The 22,910-nt window shown below is 45.7% G+C and overlaps 1 protein-coding gene across 9 annotated transcripts in view; it reads right to left on the reverse strand.

Moving 5' to 3' along the window:
- Nucleotides 1-22,910, reverse strand: part of atp8a2 (ATPase phospholipid transporting 8A2) — an 889,999-nt gene that overhangs the window by 545,896 nt on the left and 321,193 nt on the right. For all 9 annotated transcript variants that reach the window (XM_070892260.1, XM_070892256.1, XM_070892257.1 and 6 more), the window contains one exon: nt 16,142-16,211. In XM_070892260.1, coding sequence (XP_070748361.1) covers nt 16,142-16,211 — 70 coding nt within the window. The remainder of the gene's footprint in view (nt 1-16,141; nt 16,212-22,910) is intronic.

The raw sequence follows: 22,910 nt of genomic DNA on the forward strand, positions 1-22,910 counted from the left end.
GTCTAAGATAGGTTTACAGTGCATGTGTATGAATGCACAAAGTGTGGCAAATAAGGTTGGTGAGCTGTAGGCACGAAGTCACATGGGAATATGATATCATGGCAATAATGGAAACCGGGCTCAAAAAAGGGCAGGATTTGGCATTAAATATTTCTGGATACAAGATGTTTAGGAAAGATAGAGAAGGAAAGAAAGGAGGTGGGGTAGCAGCATTGATTAAGAAGAATATTACAGTGCTGGAGAGAGAGGATGTCCTGGAGGAGTCAAGGACAAAATCTATTTGGTTAGAGTTGAGAAACAATAGAGGTGCTAGGTGTATTCTATAGGCCACCTACTAATGGGAAGGATATGGAGGAGAAAATTTGCAGGGAAATTACAGAGGCTCAAGAACTATGGAGTAGTGATAATGGGGAGCATCAACTATCCTCATAATGGGCTGAATTTTCCCCAATGCCGTTTTTTGGCGTACTGCAAGAGTTACGACAGTTTTTTTTTGACCCCGACTATTCCAAATAAATAACTAGCAAGTTTCCCTGTTCTATTTTTTGAAATTGGTGCTGCACAGCCTATCCTTTAGCTTCTGGGGGGTGGAGCCTAATGTCTGCACCGAAAAAATGATGCCCCCCCCTCCACCCCCCTTCTGTTCATACCCAGAAAAAAAAAAGTAAGTTTTTGATGTGACTGCTATGGGCGCGCATGCCCAGTACAGTCTGCATTCGGCTATTTTTAAAGAGCCAGTTGTGTGTGAGAACTTTAATTCTCATTGGAAAAATCGGAGCTGCAATACAAAATGCAACGCAGCTCAAGGACCAAGAATTTATCTCAGGACGAAGTGGAGGCCCCGGTTACTGTAATTGAGGCCAGATAGCACGAGCTGGACACCAGCAGAGGTCACATAAAAGTTTCACCAAAAGAAATGAAGAAATGCTGGAACCAACTTGCAGAAGATTACTGTGCAATGGTGACCACCCCAAGGTCTGGAGGTCAGTGCAAAAAGAAGTGGCAGGACCTTGGTCAAGTAGTTAGTAATATTTTCATTTATTCCATGGAATTGCAATTGTAAATGTGACCATCTGTATATGTCCCACCCAGCAGAAAGACACTCTCTCTAAAGATATATTTTCCTATTTGCAGAGGAAGGTGGCACACAACAAAAGGGAAAGAACTCGAACAGGAGGCGGCCCGGTAAATCTGCACCCACTGACTCCCTTGGAAGAGAGGGTCGCTGCTTTGATGGGTCCTGCCTGGAGAAAAGCAATCACCACTGCACAAGCTGGGTCCACACTCGAGGGAGAGGGTAAGTCCTGAAAATTCCAGAATACAGCTTTGCTAAATGTTAAGCACTGCGTGGGCTAGCCATGCTGTTCTGTTATATTTTGCAGAACTTGAGGCCGACCCGGACGAGGCTGAAGCGGATGCAGAAGATGATTCAGATGCGGACGAGCCTGAAGAGAACATTTTCCAATCCCACCTTCCAGACCAAGAGGGGTTAAGGGGGAGGTGATGGATGAAGCCCACACTGTTGTACTCACTCTGGAGGAGGTGCAGATGCCATCCATTGAGGTGCCAGGCCCTTTCCTGAGCGGTACGAGTGTTGGGACATTCCATGATTTCTCGCAGTCAGAGGCTGGGGATTCCAGTGGCGTGCAGCGAGGCAAACCCAGGGCCCCACCGTCCAAGGCTGCGGGTCCCAGTGGGATGCAGCGAGCCACACCCAGGGTGAGCTGGGGAAACAGAGCTCGACAGTGCTCTCATGAGGTGCAGGATCTAACAGATGTGATTCAGATGATGGCAATGAGTGCGGAGAGCATTGACCTTACACAATCACTTCTGGACATCATCAGTGGGGTGGGTGATGAGGTATTGGGACTGTCAGGAGAAGTAACAATACACTCATGAGAAATGGGAACACTGTCCGGGCACATGAGGGAGGGAATGTCGCAGGTTGTTGACACACTGTTGGCGAACATGAGGGAGGGAATGTTGGAGATAATTGAGACATGGTCAGGGCACATGAGGGACGGAATGACGGAGTTAGCTACTGCAATAAGGGAGCACACCCAGACCCCGCGGCCATTGACAGAATCAACTGCCATTCCCAAGCCCACTCCAATTTCCAGACCAGCCTCTGAAGAGGCCCAAACCGGGCCTTCCACATTATCGCCGCGTCTCCCCCCCCAGCCCCCGCCGACCCACCCCATCGCCCCCAAAGAAGTGCACGTCATCAGAGACGTTCGAAAAAACAAGCTTGGTACCAACCCGAGACACGCTGCGCCTGCGGGCAGGGGTGGAATGAACAAGACTAAGCGCAGCGGGCGTTCTTAGAATAAGGTGTAGGAGAGATGGGTGCAGTCTTTCTTTGATGCTGTTGTTATTATTATTGTTGTTACTGTTTTAACTGTTCTCAAATTAAAAGTTTTTTGTAAGTTATGTAAATTTACAAGTTTAAAAGTTTGTCAGTGATCTTAATTGAAAACTTTAAAGCTTGATAAAAGAATATTTTGATGAAAGTTAAGTACAAACAAGTGTTTGTTAAACTTGTGAATAAAATATATTTTAAATTATAACTGAATATTTTCCATTATTTGTTCTATTAACAACACAACTTTTTGATGTAAAGAAGAATCATTTCCATTAATTGTTCCATTAACACAACACAACATTACGGAACAGGTCCAAACAGTAAACATGGTCCATTTGGAATAGTTGCCGCTGAGCCTTCAGGCAGCAAAGCGTTCACGGATGAGCTGCTGGCGCTAGGCTCGAGCAATTGTTAAAGGGGCACGACAGCCCACCCTCCTTCGCCATCGTGCTCCGGGTTCAGGTAGTTGCATGGCTTCCTCGTCCTCCTCGTCATCAGCAGATTCCTCCTCCTCATCAGCCACTCTCACCTCAAGTGGGTCTTCTATTATCAGCTGCTGCTGCCTCATGATGGCTAAGTTATGCAGCAAGCAGCACACAACAGTGAACTGATCGACAATCTCAGAGGAGTATTGCAAATAGCCTCTGGAATGGTCCAGGCATTGGAAACGGTGTTTCAAGATGCCAATGGTCCTCTCTATTATTCTGTGCATTGTAACGTGCGACATGTTGTATTCTCGGTCAGCTTCTGTCCGGGTTACGGGTAGGGGCGTCACGAGCCAGGTGGCGAGGCCGTACCTTTTGTCTCACAGTAGCCAGCTCAGCCCTTCTGGCTGCTGCTGAAACATGGCAGGTATAGCGTTCTCGTGTAGGATGAACGCCTCATGGGTGCTCCTGTGGTATCTCGCATCAACTGACATGATGCAATGCATGTCGTCACACATGAGCTGCACATTAACGGAGTGGAAGCCTTTTCTGTTCCTGTACATCTCGGAATCCTCCAAAAGGTGCTTGCAAGGTGATGTGGGTACAATCAATACAGCCCTGTACCTTTGGGAAACCAGCAATCCTGGAGAAGCCCACAGCCCTTTCACGCATTGCCTGGGCGGTCATGGGGAACTTTATGTAGTCATTCCTCTGGGTATATAGTGCAGCAGTCACCTGCCGAATGCAGATATGTGTTGCATGTTGAGAAATGGCGCACACATCCCCAGTTGTGGCTTAGAATGATCCAAATGCATAGAATGAAAGTGCAGCTGTAATCTTCACTTCAACTGACAAAGCAGTCCTCCTGACGCTTCAAGATTGCAGGTCTGCTTTTACTAACTTGCAGATCTCAGTTACAACTTCTTTGTGGACATGTAGTCTTCTCACATAATCTGCATCACTCAGGTGCAGGTATGAACACCTGTCTCAATCTACCTGACTCCTGCCCATCATCCTACGTACTCAGATTCCTCATGCGATGACGTTGAATCAATCGTCTCCTCCACAGCACCATCATGCAGAAGGCTTGCACGAGATATGGCATTGTCTGTATTGCCCCCATAATTAAATTGCACCTTTGCAAGAAGCTCAAAACAGCAGGACAAGCTTCTTTGTTCTCCCTCTCTCCCCAAAGTCGCCGACCAAGTCTGGACCACACCCAGGTCTGCGCATGCGCAATAGGCTTGCTTAGAACGGGAAGCTAGGCATTCAAATGAGGACATTGGGGCAACGAAGTCTAATGCAATTCTTTCATTTTAGACTTTTTTCAAAGTACCACCTCACCACCGACTGAACGTCTCCTCACCGGGCTCGAGGGTCGGCCGGCAGAATTGCTCCTTGCCCGGACACAGGGGCTCGGCAAACACCCCCCACCCGGGATTTTTTTGAAGCCGAGCCCCGAGCCCGTGTCCGGGCGAGGGACCGATTCTGCCGGCCGACGCTCCGACCCTCGAGCCCAGTTTGGAGACGTTTGGTGGTGGCGTGGCACTTTGACAAAAATCCAAAATTCAAGAATTGCGTTAGACTTCCATTTTCTGCGTTTTAAATTTGAAAAAATTAAGCTTCACGATACATATTTAATGTGTTCTTGACTCCCTCCAAAGTTTTGCTGAAAAACAATTACGTCTTTCTGCGCCGATTTTTTAATGTGCGCTGGTTTTTCAAGTTTTTTGGGAGTGGTCACATACACCGTCCTGGGAAAAATGTAAGTTGGCCAAACTTGCATAAATGTGAAAAACTGGTGCAGACATCAGGTTACGCCCCCATGACACAAATAAAAAACCTAAAAAAAAAAAATTCGAACTAACTGTTGGCACACAATCTGAGGAAATTTGGATATTTTAATTTAGGCCAAAGAAAGCGGTGCGCGCCAAAAAAACGGCACAGATAACTGGGGAAAATTGAGCTCGTCGACTGGGATAGTAATAGTGTAAAAGGCAGAGAGGAGGAAGAATTTCTGAAATGTGTTCAGGAGAACTTTCTTGATCAGTACGTTTCTGGCCCAACGATGAAGGAGACATTGCTGGATCTGGTTCTGGGGAATGAGGTGGGTCAAGTGGAGTAAGTGTCATAGAAACATAGAAAATAAGTGCAGGAGTAGGCCATTCAGCCCTTCGAGCCTGCACCATCATTCAATAAGATCATGGCTGATCATTCCCTCAGTACCCCGTTCCTGCTTTCTCTCCATACCCCTTGATCCCTTTAGCCGCAAGGGCCATATCTAACACCCTCTTGAATATATCCAATGAACCGGCATCAACAACTCTCTGCGGTAGGGAATTCCACAGGTTAACAACTCTGAGTGAAGAAGTTTCTCCTCATCTCAGTCCTAAATGGCTTATCCCTTATCCTAAGACAATGTCCCCTGGTTCTGGACTTCCCCAACATCAGGAACATTCTTCCCGCATCTAACCTGTCCAGTCCCGTCAGAATTTTATATGTTTCTATGAGATCCCCTCTCATCCTTCTAAACTCCAGTGAATACAGGCCCAGCCGATCCAGTCTCTCCTCATATGTCAGTCCTGCCATCCCAGGAATCAGTCTGGTGAACCTCCGCTGCACTCCCTTAATAGCAAGAACGTACTTCCTCAGATTAGGAGACCAAAACTGAACACAATATTCCAGGTGGGGCCTCACCAAGGCCCTGTACAACTGCAGTAAGACTTCCCTGCTCCTATACTCAAATTACCCTTGCTATGAAGGCCAACATACCATTTTTGCCTTCTTCACCGCCTGCTGTACCTGCAAGCCAACCTTCAATGACTGATACATCATGACACCCAGGTCTCGCTGCACCTCCCCTTTTCCTAATCTGCCGCCATTCAGATAATATTCTGCCTTCGTGTTTTTGCCCCCAAAGTGGATAACCTCATATTTATTCACATTATACTACATCTGCCAGGTATTTGCCCACTCGCCTAACCTGTCCAAATCACCTTGCAGCCTCTTAGCGTCCTCCTCACAGTTCACACCGCCACTCAGTTTAGTGTCATCTGCAAACTTGGAGATATTACACTCAATTCCTTCATCCAAATCATTAATATATATTATAAAGAGCTGGGGTCCCAGCACTGAGCCCTGCGGCACTCCACTAGTCACTGCCTGCCATTCTGAAAAGGACCCATTAATCCCGACACTCTGCTTCCTGTCTGCCAACCAGTTCTCTATCCACATCAGTATATTATCCCCAATACCATGTGCTTTGATTTTGCACACCAATCTCTTGTGTGGGACCTTGTCAAAAGCCTTTTGAAAATCCAAATACACCACATCCACTGGTTCTACCCTGTCTACTCTACTAGTTACATCCTCAAAAAATTCCAGAAGATTTGTCAAGCATGCTTTCCCCTTCATAAATCCATGCTGACTTGGACCAATCCTATCACTGCTTTCCAAATGTGCTGCTATTTCATCCTTAATGATTGATTCCAACATTTTCCCCACTCCTGATGTCAGGCTAACTGGTCTATAATTACCAGTTTTCTCTCTCCCTCCCTTTTTAAAAAGTGGTGTTATAGTAGTCAGTCGGGGAACATTAAGGGAACAGCGATCATAGTATCATAAGGTTTAGAGACAGCTATGGAAAAGAACAGGGAACAATCTCAAGCAAAAATACTTAATTAGAGTAAAACCAATTTCAGTGGGTTGATTGGAATCAAAGATTGACAGGCAGGCGGGAGAGTCTGAGGTCGGGGAGGCCGCAGGGGTCGGTGAGGTCGGGGAGGCCGCAGGGGTCGGTGAGCCCGCAAGGGTTGGCAGAGGCCGGGAGGCCGCAGAGGCGAGTTGGTAAGTACCTCTCTTTTATCCATTTATTTTTAATTAGATTTTAAACTAGATATGTCTAACTAGAGGGATGGCAGGGCAGCTCAGTCCCATGGAGTGCACATCCTGTGGCATGTGTGAAGTCCTGGACGCATCACGCAGCCTAGACAACCATGTGTGCAGGTGTCTCCAGCTTCTACTACTCGAGCTCTGCGTTTTGAAGCTGGAGCAGCGGGTGGAGTCATCCGCGAGGATGAGAGCAACGTGGATAGCACGTTTCAGGAGGTGGTCACTGTTATACATGTGGACTTGTATTTACTCTGTACAGCCACCAGAGGGTTCATCCCCTGGAGTCCCAAGGGATCCCATAGTCCCTTGGGAGCACAGGTATTTAAGGAGGCTTCACAGGTTGGAGAGGCATTCTGGAGACCTGCAGTAAAAGACTAAGGTCACACTTTACTTTGAGCTCACAGTGTTCAGTCTGACTCTTTGTTCATACACAACAGTCACCCCGCTGCTTAAAGGCATGTACGCAGAGGGGAAGTGGGTGACCACCAGACGAAGTAAGAATGCTGGGCAGGTAGTACAAGAGACCCCCCCCGGGAGTCCATCTCGCTTTCAAACCGGTATTCACTTTTGAGTATCGGTAAGGACGATGGTGCCTCTGGGGAGTGCAGCCAGAGCCAATTCCAAGATACCACGGGTGGCTCAGCTGCACAGGGGGGAGGTACTGATTAAAGAAACTATTACAGTGGTGAGGAGGGTATGTTAGAGGGATCATCAAATGAGGCCATATGGGTCGAATTGAAAAATAAAAAAGGGGCAATCACACTGCTGGGCGAGTATTATAGACCCCCATCAGTGGGAGGGAGATAGAGGAGCAAATATGTAGACAAGTTGCTGTGAAGTCTAAAAACCATTGGGAAGTAATAGTAGGGGATTTTAACTATCCAAATATCGATTGGGACAAATTTAGTGTGAAGGGTATAGAGGGTGCAGAATTCTTGAAATGCATTCAAGAGAACTTTTTTAGTCAGTATGTAGCAAGCCCAACACGAGAGGGGGCGGTCTTGGATTTCGTTTTGGGGAATGAAGCTGGGCAGGTTGAAGGGGTATTAGTGGGGGAGCACTTGGGTGCCAGTGACCATAATTCAGTCAGATTCAAGTTGGTTATGGATAAGGACAAGGATAGGCCTGGAATAAAAGTCCCGAATTGGGGAAAAGTTAATTTTGCTAAGTTAAGGAGTGATTTGGCCACAGTGGACTGGAAACAGCTACTTGTGGGTAAATCAGTGTCGGAACAGTGGGAGGCATTTAAGGAGGAGATCCAGAAGGCTCAGGCCAAACATGTGCCCTGAAAGAAAAAGGTTGGGAATAATAATTCGAGCCCCCTGGATGTCTTGGGACTAACAGGGGAGGATAAAGAAAAAAGGGACGCTTACGTCATTTACCAACGGCTAAATACTACAGAATCTTGAGGAATATAGAAAGTTAAGAGGCAAAATTAAAAAGGATATTAGGAATGCTAAGAGAGAGCACGAGGAATTCTTGGCTAGTAAAATTAAGGAAAACCCTAAGATGGTCTATAAATATATTAAGAAGGTAACTAAAGAAAGGGTAGGGCCTATTAGAGACCATGAGGGTAATCTTTGTGTGGAGGCGGAAAATGTTGGGAGGGTTTTTAACGAATACTTTGCATCTGTTTTCACAAAGGAAAGGGGCAATGCAGATACTGCTATCGAGGAGGAGTGTGATATTTTGGATGAAAAAAATACAGAGGAAGTATTAAGGGGTTTAGCAGCTTTGAAAGTAATTAAGTCCCCAGGCCCGGATGAAATGCATCCCAGGCTGTTGAGCGAAGTAAAAGAGGAAAAAGCAGCTCTCTTTGGATTTGGCCGGAGGATTGGAGAACTGCTAATGTAGTACCCTTGTTTAAGAAGGGAGAAAGTGATAGGCAGAGTAATTACTGGCCTGCCAGCCTAACCTCAGTGGTGGGAAAAGTATTGGAAAAAATCTTGAAAGACAGGATAAATCTACATTTGGAAAGACAGGGATTAATTAGGGACAGTCAGCACGGATTTGTTAAGGGAAGATCGTGTTTGACTAACCTGATTGAATTTTGAGGAGGTAGTAACCAAGCGGATCGATGGGGGTAGTGCGTACAATGTAGTGTATATGGACTTTAGCAAAGCTTTTGATAAGGTCCCACATGGTAGATTGGCCATGAAATCCAGGGTAAAGTGGCAAGTTGGATCCAAAATTGGCTTGGAGTTAGGAAGTAAAGGCTAATGGTTGATGGATGTTTTTGTGACTGGAAGAATGTTTTCAGTGGGGTTCCGCAGGGCTCAGTACTGGGTCCCTTGCTTTTTGTGGTATATATCAACGATTTAGATTTGAATATAGGGAGTATGATTAAAAAGTTTGCAGACAACACTAAAATTGGCTGTGTGGTTGATAATGAAGAGGAAAGTCATGGGCTGCAGGAGGATATCAATCTACTGGCTAGGTGGGCAGAGCAGTGGTAAATGGAATTTAATTCCGAGGTAATGCACTTTGGGAGGGCTAATAAGGAAATGGTATACACATTAAGCAGTAGGCCACTTAATAGTGTAGATGAACAAAGGGACCTTGGAGTGCTTGTCCACAGATCCCTGAAAGTAGCAGGCCAGGTGGATAAGGTGGTTAAGAAGGCATACGGAATGCTTGTATTCTATGCCTCGGCCAATAAAGGCAAGAGCTAGGAGGTTATGCTTAAATTGCATAATACTTTGGTTAGGCCACAACTGGAGTACTGCGTGCAGTTCTGATCGCCATATTATAGGAAGAATTTGATTGCACTAGAGAGAGTGCAGTGTAGATTTAATAGGATGCTGCCTGGAATGGAGAATCTTAGTGATGAGGACAGATTGGATAGGCTGGATTTGATCTCATTGGAACAGAGGAGGTTGAGACGAGACCTCATTGAAGTGTACAAAATATTGAGGGACCTGGACATAGTGGATAGTAAGGGCCTATTTCCATTGGTGGAGGGGTCTATTACGAGGGGGCATAGTTTTAAGGTGGGTGGTGGAAGGTTGAGAGGGGATTTGAGGGGTGGGGGGGGGGGCTTCTTTACACAGAGGGTTGTGGGGATCTGGGACTCTCTGCCTGGAAGTGTGGTGGATGCAGAAACCCCCACCACTTTTAAGAGATGGCTGGATGGGCGCTTAAAGTGCAGTAACCTGCAGAGTTACACACCGAGAGCTGATAATTGGGAGTAGACTGGATGACCTTTTGTTGGACGGCGCATATATAATGCTAAGTACTGCAGGGAATCGAATACGGCCAGGTTGATCTCCTGGACTAGTTTCGATCGTCTGGATGGGCCGGAGAGGAATTTTCCCAGATTTTTTTCTCCCAAAATTGGCCTGGATTTTTAAATCTGGTTTTTGCCTCTCCCAGGAGATCACATGGCTCCGGTTGGGATGGAGTGTAGAATGTTTCAGTACAAGGGGTGTTGCAGTTGTGAGGTGGACTGGTTAGGCTGGGTGCTTTTTGCCTTCCCGTCATTGTTCGTGGGTTTATATGTAACCTTTAGGGCTGCTGACCAAGGGCCATGCAACTCTTTGTCGGCAGGCGTGGACACGATGGGCCGAAATGGCCTCCTTCTGCGCTGTAAATTTCAATGTTTCTAAGTTTCTAAAACTGTAACCGAACAATGGTCTGCCTTGAAAGAGATGGTTCACGCACAGTCGAGGTACATTCCCACAAGGGGGATAAGTAGGGCAACCAAAGTCAGAGCTCCCTGGATGACCAGTGAGAGAGAGAGTAAGATGAAGCAGAAAAAGGAGGTGCATGACAAATGTCAGGTTGAGAATACAAGTGAGAACACCAGGCTAAATATCGAATGTTCAGAGGGAAAAGGAAATTCAAAAGTCTTCTATAGACACATATTATGGGCCCAAGTTTCAGCTGGAGTTGCTCCTATTTTTTTTGGAGCAACTAGTTTAGTTTGGAGTAGCTTAGAAATCGTAATTCTCGGCATTTAGTTTGCTCCAGTTCTAATGAGTTAAGTTTAGTTTCGTTTTAGTTCAGTTTTTTTTTCCCCAAAAGGGGACGTCACCAGCCACTTACGTTTTGCAAGTTCAGGCAGCGAAAAATTACTCCAAACATCTTAGAACTAAGTAAGTGCCGAGTTTTGTACGTTCAGAAAAACCTTGCGTAAACTTTAGAATTAGGCGCAAGTAGCCAAAGATAGGGCGGGGGGAGGGAGGGAAGTTAGGGGATTTTCCAAAGCATTAAACTCTTCATTTTTATCAATAAAGAGCCAATAATAATAAATGATAAATAAATCAATAAATCAATCAAAAAATTAAAAAAAAATTAAAAAATAATCAACCAATTTAAGTTTCTACTCACCTACTGCAAGCACCTATCTGTTTGGGAGCCCTCCAACAGCCTGCCAAAGAGCTGGTCGGGCGGGCCCCACCACTGAAGAGCTGCTGGTCGGGCGGGCCCTGCCGTCGAGGAGGTTAGGGCAGTGGCGGCAAGGTGGGGGACAGCGAGGCAGGCAGGCCACTCGGCCCGGGATAGGGGCGGTGAACATCGTGAAGTCCCTTCGGCCAGAGATAGGATCGCCCGGAGACAGAACGCGCTGGGGGGGCCAGGAGCTACTGCACACGCGCGCAGCTGCCGGCACTGTTTTCGGCGCAGGGCTGTAGCTCCGCCCCCAGCTGTTTGTGCTGAGCCGCGCCGACTGTTAAACAGGCCTGCTGAAAACCGAGAATTGCGAGTTAAATTTTAGGCGTGCTTTTAATTCTACAAAATAGGCGGGCCTCTTAGAGGTGCGCCGTTCTGCGGGACAGCCAAAACTTGGGCCCATAAATAATAAACGGATAGTAAAAGGCTGGGTGGGGCCGATTAGGGACCAAAATGGGGACCGACACATGGAGGCAGAGGGCATGGCTGAGGTACTAAATGAGTACTTTTCATCTGTCTTTACCAAGGAAGATGCTACCAAAGTCACAGTGAAAGAGATGGTAGTTGAAATATTGGATGGGATAAAAATTGATAACGAGGAGGTACTAGAAAGGTTGTCTGTACTGAAAGTAGATAAGTCACCAGGACCAGATGGGAAGCATCCTCGGATGCTGAGGGAAGTAAAGGTGGAAATTGTGGAGGTACTGGCCATAATCTTCCAATCCTCTTTGGGATGCCAGAGGATTGGAGAATTGCAAATATTATACCCATGTTCCAAAAAGGGTGCCAGGATAATCCCAGCAACTGCAGGCCAGTCAACTTAACCTCAGGAGTGGGGAAGTTTTGAGAAATGATAATCTTGGACAAAATTAAAAGTAATTTGGACAAGTGTGGATTATTTAAGGAGAGCCAGCACAGATTTGTTAAAGGCAAATTGTGAACACTAATGATTAAGTTTTTTGATGAGATAACAGGTTTATGAGATGTACATGGGCTTCCAAAAGGCATTTGATAAAGTACCACATAATAGGCTTGCCAGCAAAGTTGAAGCCCATGGAATAAAAGGGACAGTGGCAGCATGGATACGAAATTGGCTGAGTGACAGGAAATAGAGAGTAGTGGTGAATGGTTGTTTTTTAGACTGGAGGAAGATACACAGTGATGTTCCCCAGGAATCTTGACTAGGGCCACTGCTTTTCTTGATATAAATTAATGACTTAGACTTGGGTGTACAGGGCACAATTAAAAAATTTGCAGATGACACAAAACTTGGAAGTATAGTGAATAGTGAGGAGGATAGTGATAAACTTCAAGATGACAGACAGGCTGGTAGAATGGGCGGACACGTGGCAGCTGAAATTTAACGCAGAAAAATGGGAAGTGGTACATTTCGGTAGGAAGAACGAGGAGAGGCAATATAAACTAAACAAAAGAATGCAATTCTGAAGGGGGTGCATGAAGAGAGAGACCTGGGGGAATATGTGCACAAATCGTTGAAGGTGGCAGGACTAGTTGAGAAATCAGTTAAAAAAGCAATAGGGACCTGGGCTTCAGGAATAGAGGCAAAGAGTACAAAAGCAAGAAAGTTATGATGAACCTTTATAAAACACTGGTTGGGTCTCAACTGGAATATTGTGTCCAATTCTGGGTACTGCACTTTAGGAAGGATGTGAAGGCCTTAGAGAGGGCTCAGAAAAGATTTACAAGAATGGTTCCAGGGATGAGGGACTTCAATTACATGGATAGATTGGAAAAGTTGGGGCTGAAATCCTTGGAGCAGAGAAGGTTGAGAGGAGATTTGATAGAGGTGTTCAAAATCATGAGGGGTCTAGACAGAGAGAAATTGTTCCCATTGGCAGAAGGGTCGAGAACCAGAGGACACAGATATAAGGTGATTGGCAGAAGAACCAAAGGAGACATGAGGAGAAACTTTTTTACGCAGTGAGTGGTTAGGATCTGGAATGCATTGCCTGAAAAGCTGGTGGCAGTAGATTCAATCGTAGCTTTCAAAATGGAATTGGATAAATACCTGAAGGAGAAAAAAAATTGAAGGACTACAGGAATTGGGAGGGGGGGGAGGGTGGGACTAGCTGAAGTGCTCTTGCAGAGAGTCGTCACGGGCTCGACAGGCTGAATGGCCTCCTTCTGTGTTGTCACCATTCTATGATTCTAGGTAATAGAATTTCAAACAATACCTGACCAGTGAGTTATGAATTCTTCACATCAGTGGAAGAACACACAGCATATTGATGAGACGACTTCTGCAACCATGCAGAGGGTAACCTCTATCGTTCTCGTGTGATCAAGAATGCCCAATGAGATCATTGCATTGCCAATCAGGTTTCGTACGACAAACTAGATACTATATTTACTGATGGTCTTGCAGGCCGGGACCATTAGAGGGAGCGGCGTGCGGCGGCTCGGCCCGGAAATCAGCGCGGTCACGGCCTGCAAGACCATCAGCAGGCGGGAACTATTAGAGGGAGCAGCATGCGGCGACATACCACTGCAGGGAGCAGCGCGTGCTGCTGCAGGAGGGCGACGGCTGTGAAATGGGCGACAGGATTTGATGTCACCCAAATCCAGGTGGCTGATTTTGAGCGTGGGCAGGTACAGCAAGGTCTGGGCCCAGGAGAGGCGCAAGTTCGTGGCCCAGAAGAGGCGTGGGCTTAGGGGGAGCACGGGCCAGCCCCACTGCAATATGTGTGCGCACTGGGTCTGTGCAACAGAGCTGGTCTCCAGTCGTCCTGGTTAACCCTTGCCACTGGATAAAAGCCTAGCTTTGTCAAGCCCTTGCAATGGCCACACACATGTTAAAAGAAATCCACGCACAGGTCATGTTCCACTCTTCAAGATGTAGTTTGGGACCTGGAATTTTAGGTCCTTCATTGAAAAACCTGTGAACTCATCCCTTTTTGGGATGGAAGCAAGTCATCCTCGTTTCAAGAGACTACCTATGATGATGATATTGGAAGATGTTACGAGTTGCTATTCTGGAGGGATGAGACAAAATAGACACCCTTCCAGTTTCAAGGTAATTATCCACTTTACCCAATCTTAATCCTTTTTTAGGAGTGATATTTATGTTCTTCTCTCCCACTTTTAATGAGTTATTGATATTATTGGTCCCCCAAACCTCACATCAGTTACACTATGGAATACATCAACAGAGGAAGAACTGCACACCTACGATCAACTGCACTCTTGGGCCGCGATTTCGCCAACGGGTGCGAGTTGGGTGCGGGCGGCATCGGTGATGTGCGGGGAATGTGCTCCCAGCTGCAGCCCGCCCTCTGACAACAATCTTCCATGGCTGGGGCTTGTTAAGCTCGCCTTGTGGGTTTCCTGGCCTATTAACCGGAAGCTGCTTCGATGACGTCATCTGATGACGCGTCATCAGCCAGTTTCCTGAAAGGGACCATGTCCAACAATTTTTTGACAGTTCATCTGTCAGTCTTTTGCAGCATTGAGCTGCAAACACTGACAAACACGACACAAAGGTGCATGGCTGCACCCAGGCTCTCCCATGAGTCCTTCCAGATGCTTATGGAGGGAGTCACATCACGCAGGCAGGTTCTCTTCCATTCCAATGGACAGAAGAGACCTCTGCAGGAGACCAATGCAGCCTGGTTGCACATTACACATGAGGGCACAAGCAGGGATGTCGTCTGGAGGAGCTAGCTGCAAGGGCAGAAACTTTTCAATGATCTCAGTAGATCACGAAATGTTACTGCAAAGCCACACTCAACCTCATCCTTCTGTGCCACTCATCACATCCCCATCACTCTGCCTTCCCTACTCTACTCCTGTACATCCTTACTCACACTAACTTACCTTGCATCTCCACCCATCCCTCTCTCTCCATCATCAGTTCCCCATTTCATTAGTCATCCCGCATACTCACCTTTATCCTTGTCCTATCATACCAATTGACTAACAAGTAACAACACACATGGATTAGCCAATGTTCATGTAGAGTTAATGTTAATGTATTGTCAAACATTGAAATCTTTATTTTCAGGACTTTGCGTTCTTGGACAGATTTGTGAGCACCTTCGGAAGTGGCTCAGTGAGTTGTAGTGAATTGAGAGACATAAGGATGTCCCCACAATGGTGATAACTGTGAAAGGAATGGGTTGGACATTGCAGGGATGCTTTATGAAGCTGGTGTTGGGTGGTGCCAACCTGGCACATCATGTGGCAGCCAAGGTGAAGTGAAGTAAATGTGGCCATGGTGAGGCCATCACTAGCCTCCCAGGCAGCACTGTGGTCAGGTGCTGATGCCCTGTGTACCGTACAGCATCAGGTGATTGTGGAAAAGATTGGTGTTGTTGGTGGTAATGCTGGTGTGTTTAGTGATTTTGGTGTTGGGGCTGATCGTGGTGGGATTCTAAGGACCAAGGTGAAATTTTTATGGAGGGCACCAATGCTGCTGGAATAGATGACAGATGAGATTGAGATGACTGAAGCGCCCTGTCAATGGTGAGAGAGGTTGCTCCAAGGAGGTGACAGTGAATAGAGAGTTCACTGCAAACACTTCCAAAGTGCATACAGCTCAAATACTCTTCCAAAACCTGAAGGCTTCAGCTTCTGACATTGGAAGTGAACAGCTGTGAAATGGTAGCTTTTATACCACTTCTGCAGCTGTCAACTAACCAAAGTGATGGAGAGTCACTGAGAACCCGACTCCACTTAACTGACGTGAAACTCGAGGGACGGCAAACTCATCAAAAGCTTGGTAAAATGATAAGTGCCTGCTTTTAAGCCGCTTGAGTAGCATTTAAGTACCTTTTAATGATGTTAATTACCTGGCCTGCCGCTTGCTGTCGGGTCTCCTATCCGAATGTACATCTGAGAAACTCACACGGAGGCGGGTTCAGAGTGGGATCCCGACCCGCTGTCAATCAAAGCCATTTTGACAGCGGGTCTGCCTCCAAACCCACACTCGCAGGGCTGGGAAGATTCTGGCCTTGTTGTGTAAAAAAACACCTTCCAAAACACACCATAAGTCCATCAAGACCAAACTGCTGAAACGTTTCTCAGAACCACAGGTTCTAAGTGGAATGCCATTTACCTGTCGTATTTTGAGATTTGTTTCCCCATCCAGATTGGATGTTTCAATGTAACACATTGCCTGTGGTTCACTAGGAAATAAAAAGAATGAAAAAGCAATTACTTAAATGATCTAGTTAAAGAACCAAAAACATCCTTTTGCATAAATGCATCCAGAAACAACTTATATTTATATAGCACCTTTAACATCATAAAAATGTCCCAATGAGCTAAACAAACAAATGTAATGGGAGTATTCAACATTAAATTAATAACAATATAGGACAGCCCATTAAAGCTGGCAGTAGTGGACAATGTGTGCCTTGATCTTGGCGATTAGTAGTTTCTTACTTCATAAGGAAAATCAGATTGATAAACATTAGATAAACTCACATCTTCCCATTCATTATCACCATTAAATTCCTAATTTGTGTTTATTCCTTTTTTCATTCCCTCTCCTTCCAACTGCATAGCCACATTTCCAATCTCTACAACCTTTCCCAAAATCACCCCATCTCTTCTGAAGACATTGACTCTTGCTGGGTGCAGTTCCACAGCAGGGGCAGCCCTCCAGTTCCTCAGCCGAGTGGCCCGACACATCTTCCATCCGCAAGTCTTCACAGGAAGTGTCAACAGGCTGGTTGACTGCGGAAGAGACATCACAGCTAAATTTATATACATTGCTTGTGGCAACACTCGCTAATTTTTCCTCTCTCCAGCCCAGGGGCGTGAAGGACAATCATTGTACCCCAAATTTTGCCCTGCCGGAGATCAGTTCAATCAGCATCGACCACGGATTAAATCTGGGATTTTCCTGGCTTTGTTCCACACAAAGTACACTCTGAGACTGAGCCATAGACAGGGTTTATTTATTGTTGGAACAGTAGTTAAGTACATCAATTTTGGCCTCGATTGGGATTAAGTAAATGCTAGGATTTCTGATGCCATGCGGATATTGGGTATTCATCAATTCTTAAATCAGGCAATAAAGATAATTGACGTAACTGGTGGACAAAATATAATGCTGTTAAATAAGGAATATGGCTAAATAATATACATTTGACAAATAATTTAATGGGCAGCAAAGTTGGCAAGAATAAATAGTCCAAGGTCACATACAAACAGAAGTCATTTTGTTGAATCAAAGTTTCAAACTGCCATATTATTGTATCATCTTTTGAACAGCAACATTGGCACTTTCCTCATCATTAATTATTAATGAAGTCATGGTCACACAGTAATTATATAAGTGCTTTTCTGACAATCTTATAGATGAAAGTAGTGGAAGCTTAGTTTTATTTCTGAAAGGTTTACTGATAGAAACATGAAAAATAGGTGCAGGGGAAGGCTATTTGGCCCTTCGAGCCTGCACCGCCATTCAATGAGTTCATGGCTGAACATGCAACTTCAGTACCCCATTCCTGCTTTCTCACCATACCCCTTGATCCCCTTAGTAGTAAGGACTACATCTAACTCCTTTTTGAATATATTTAGTGAATTGGCCTCAACAACTTTCTGTGGTAGAGAATTCCACAGGTTCATCACTCTCTGGGTGAAGAAGTTTCTCCTCATCTCGGTCCTAAATGGCTTACCCCTTATCCTTAGACTGTGACCCCTGGTTCTGGACTTCCCCAACATTGGGAACATTCTTCCTGCATCTAACCTGTCTAAACCCATCAGAATTTTAAATGTTTCTATGAGATCCCCTCTCATTCTTCTGAACTCCAGTGAATACAAGCCCAGTTGATCCAGTCTTTCTTGATATGTCAGTCCCGCCATCCCGGGAATCAGTCTGGTGAACCTTCGCTGCACTCCCTCAATAGCAAGAACTTCCTTCCTCAGATTAGGAGACCAAAACTGAACACAATATTCCAGGTGAGGCCTCACCAAGGCCCTGTACAACTGCAGTAAGACTTCCCTGCTCCTATACTCAAATCCCCTAGCTATGAAGGCCAACATACCATTTGCCTTCTTCACCGCCTGCTGTACCTGCATGCCAACTTTCAATGACTGATGAACCATGACACCCAGGTCTCATTGCACCTCCCCCTTTCCTAATCTGCCGCCATTCAAATAATATTCTGCCTCCGTGTTTTTGTTCCCAAAGTGGATAACCTCACATTTATCCACATTATACTGCATCTGCCATGCATTTGCCTATCCTGTCTAAGTCACCCTGTAGCCTTCTAGCGTATTCCTCACAGCTCACACCGCCACCCAGTTTAGTGTCATCTGCAAACTTGGAGATATTACACTCAATTCCTTCATCTAAATCATGAATGTATATTGTAAAGAGCTGGGGTCCCAACACTGAGCCCTGTGGCACCCCACTAGTCACTGCCTGCCATTCTGAAAAGAATCCGTTTATCCCGACTCTCTGCTTCCTGTCTGCCAACCAGTTCTCTATCCATGTCAGTACATTACCCCCAATACCATGTGCTTTGATTTTGCACACCAATCTCTTGTGTCGGACCTTTTTAAAAAGCCTTTTGAAAGTCCAAATACACCACATCCACTGGTTTTTCCTTGTCCACTCTTGTAGTTACGTCCTCAAAAAATTCCAGAAGATTTGTCAAGCATGATTTCCCTTTCATAAATCCATGCTGACTTGGACCGATCCTGTCAAAAGGCTGCGAGGTCGGGCGGTACATCGCCGAGTCGGGAGCAGCGTCGAGGAGGTTCGTTGGTGAGCCCTATAAAAGGCTGCAAGGTCGGGCGGTGCGTCGCTGAGTCGGGAGCAGCGTCGGAGGTGCGTGGAGAGGCGTGGCTTGTGCAGCTACAGGAAGAAGGCAAAAAAGCAGAAAGAAATAGAAAGGTGACGTCACAGCCAAGGGGGTAAGTGATTGGCTGGTGATTGGTGAGTAGTTTTTCTTTTTTCTCTTCGAGAACAGTGAGTATACTTTAGCATTGTTGTTGCCAATTTAAGTGTATCTAAGGGTTAAGTCATGGCAGGAGAGCTCGGTCACGTGATATGCTCCTCCTGTACCATGTGGGAACTCAGGGACACTTCCGGTGTCCCTGACGACAACGTGTGCGGTAAGTGTATCCGCCTCGAGCTCCTGACGGACTGCGTTGCGGAATTGGAGCTGAGGGTGGATTCACTCTGGAGCATCCACGATGCTGAGAATAACGTGAGTAGCACATGTAGTGAGTTGGTCTTACCGCAGGTGAAGGGTCCACAGCCAGCTAGGGAATGGAAGACCAGCAGGAAGAGCAGTGCAAGGAAGGTAGTGCAGGGGTCCCCTGCGGTCATCCCCCTGCAAAACAGATACACCGTTTTGAGTACTGTTGAGGGGGATGACTCATCAGGGGAGGGCAGCAGCAGCCAAGTTCATGGCACCGTGCCTGGCTCTGCTGCACAGGAGGGCAGGAAAAAGAGAGTGGGAAAGCAATAGTAGTAAGGGATTCGATTGTAAGGGGAATAGATAGGTGTTTCTGCGGCCGCAACCGAGACTCCAGGATGGTAGGTTGCCTCCCTGGTGCAAGGGTCAAGGATGTCTCGGAGCGGGTGCAGGACATTCTGAAAAGGGAGGATGAACAGCCAGTTGTCGTGGTGCACATTGGTACCAACGATATAGGTAAAAAAAAGGGACGAGGTCCTACGAGACGAATTTAAGGAACTAGGAGCTAAATTAAAACCTAGGACCTTAAAAGTAGTAATCTCGGGATTGCTACCAGTGCCACGTGCTAGTCAGAGTAGGAATCGTAGGATAGCTCAGATGAATACGTGGCTTGAGCAGTGGTGCAGCAGGGAGGGATTCAAATTCCTGGGTATTGGAACCGGTTCTGGGGGAGATGGGACCAGTACAAACCGGATGGTCTGCACCTAGGCTAGTGCTGTTGGGGAGGAGTTAAACTAATATGGCAGGGGGATGGGAACCAATGCAGGGAGACAGAGGGAAACAAAAAGGAGACAAAAGCAAAAGACAGAAAGGAGATGAGTAAAAGTGGAGGGCAGAGAAACCCAAGGCAAAAAACAAAAAGGGCCACTGAATATATAGGGGCTGCAGGAGGGGTCAAAACTAAAAATCATGGTTTAAAAACTAGTATTAAAACACTACCTAAACGCACACAGCATTCAAAATAAAGTAAATGAGTTGATGGCACAAATCATTACAAATGGGTATGATTTGGTGGCCATTACAGAAACGTGGTTGCAGGGTGGTCAAGACTGGGAATTAAACATACAGGGGTATCTGACGATTTGGAAAGATAGACAAGAAGGGAAAGGAGGTGGGGTAGCTCTGTTAATAAAGGATGATATCAGCGCAGTTGTGAGAGACGATATTGGCTCGAATGAACAAAATGTTGAATCATTGTGGGTGGAGATTCGAGATAGTAAGGGGAAAAAGTCACTGGTGGGCGTAGTTTATAGGCCCCCAAATAATAACTTCACGGTGGGGCGGGCAATAATCAAGGGAATAATGGAGGCATGTGAAAAATGAACGGCAGTAATCATGGGAGATTTTAACCTACATATCGATTGGTCAAATCAAATTGCGCAGGGGAGCCTGGAGGAGGAATTCATAGAATGCATACGGGATTGTTTCTTAGAACAGTATGTTACAGAACCTACAAGGGAGCAAGCTATCTTAGATCTGGTCCTGTGTAATGAGACAGGAATAATAAACGATCTCTTTGTAAAAGATCCTCTCGGAATGAGTGATCACAGCATGGTTGAATTTGTAATACAGATTGAGGGTGAGGAAGTAGTGTCTCAAACGAGTGTACTATGCTTAAACAAAGGGGACTACAGTGGGATGAGGGCAGAGTTGGCGAAAGTAGACTGGAAACACAGACTAAACGGTGGCACAAGTGAGGAACAGTGGAGGACTTTTAAGGAGCTCTTTCATAGTGCTCAACAAAAATATATTCCAGTGAAAAAGAAGGGCGGTAAGAGAAGGGATAACCAGCCGTGGATAACGAAGGAAATAAAGGAGCGTATCAAATTAAAAACCAATGCGTATAAGGTGGCCAAGGTTAGTGGGAAACTAGAAGATTGGAAAACAACAGCAAAGAATGACGAAGAAAGCAATAAAGAAAGGAAAGATAGATTACGAGGGTAAACTTGCGCAAAACAAAAACAGATAGTAAAAGCTTTTACAGATATATAAAACGGAAAAGAGTGACTAAAGTAAATGTTGGTCCCTTAGAAGATGAGAAGGGGGATTTAATAATGGGAAATGTGGAAATGGCTGAGACCTTAAATAATTATTTTGCTGCGGTCTTCACAGTGGAAGACACAAAAACCATGCCAAAATTTGCTGGTCACAGGAATGTGGGAAGAGAGGACTTTGAGACAATCACTATCACTAGGAGGGTAGTGCTGGACAGGCTAATGGGACTCAAGGTCGACAAGTCCCCTGGTCCTAATGAAATGCATCCCAGGGTATTAAAAGAGATGGCGGATGTTATAGCAGATGCATTAGTAATAATCTACCAAAATTCTCTGGACTCTGGGGAGGTACCAGCGGATTGGAAACCAGCTAATGTAACGCCTCTGTTTAAAAAAGGGGGCAGACAAAAGGCAGGTAACTATAGGCCGGTCTGTAGTGGGGAAAATGCTTGAAACTATCATTAAGGAAGAAATAGCAGGATATCTCGATAGGAATAGTGCAATCAAGCAGACGCAACATGGATTCATGAAGGGGAAATCACGTTTAACTAATTTACTGGAATTCTTTGAGGATATAACGAGCATGGTGGAGAGAGGTATACCGATGGATGTGGTGTATTTAGATTTCCAAAAGGCATTCGATAAGGTGCCACACAAAAGGTTACTGCAGAAGATAAAGGTTCATGGCGTCAGAGGAAATGTATTGGCATGGATAGAGAATTGGCTGGCTAACAGAAAGCAGAGAGTCGGGATAAATGGGTCCTTTTCGGTTTGGAAATCGGTGGTTAGTGGTGTGCCACAGGGATCGGTGCTGGGACCACAACTGTTTACAATATACATCGATGACCTGGAAGAGGGGACAGAGTGTAGTGTAACAAAATTTGCAGATGACACAAAGATTAGTGGGAAAGCAGGTTGTGTAGAGGACACAGAGAGGCTGCAAAGAGATTTAGATAGGTTAAGCGAATGGGCTAAGGTTTGGCAGATGGAATACAATGTCGGAAAGTGTGAGGTCATCCACCTTGGGAAAAAAAAAACAGTAAAAGGGAATATTATTTGAATGAGGAGAAATTACAACATGCTCCGGTGCAGAGGGACCTGGGGATCCTTGTGCATGAATCCCAAAAAGTTAGTTTGCAGGTAATCAGGAAGGCGAATGGAATGTTGCCTTCATTGCGAGAGGGATGGAGTACAAAAGCAGGGAGGTCCTGCTGCAAACTGTATAGGGTATTGGTGAGGACGCACCTGGAGTACTGCGTGTAGTTTTGATCACCTTACTTAAGGATATAACTAGCTTTGGAGGAGGTACAGAGACGATTCACTCGGCTGATTCCAGAGATGAGGGGATTACCTTATGATGATAGATTGAGTAGACTGGGTCTTTACTCGTTGGAGTTCAGAAGGATGAGGAGTGATCGAATCGAAACATTTCAAATAATGAAAGGGATAGACAAGATAGAGGCAGAGAGGTTGTTTCCACTGGTCGGGGAGACTAGAACTAGGGGGCACAGCCTCAAAATACAGGGGAGCCAATTTAAAACCGAGTTGAGAAGGAATTTCTTCTCCCAGAGGGTTGTGAATCTGTGGAATTCTCTGCCCAAGGAAGCAGTTGAGGCTAGTTCATTCAATGTATTCAAATCACAAATAGATAGATTTTTAACCAATAAGGGAATTA

Source organism: Pristiophorus japonicus, chromosome 10 (assembly GCF_044704955.1).
Source record: "Pristiophorus japonicus isolate sPriJap1 chromosome 10, sPriJap1.hap1, whole genome shotgun sequence".
NCBI lineage: Eukaryota > Metazoa > Chordata > Chondrichthyes > Pristiophoridae > Pristiophorus > Pristiophorus japonicus.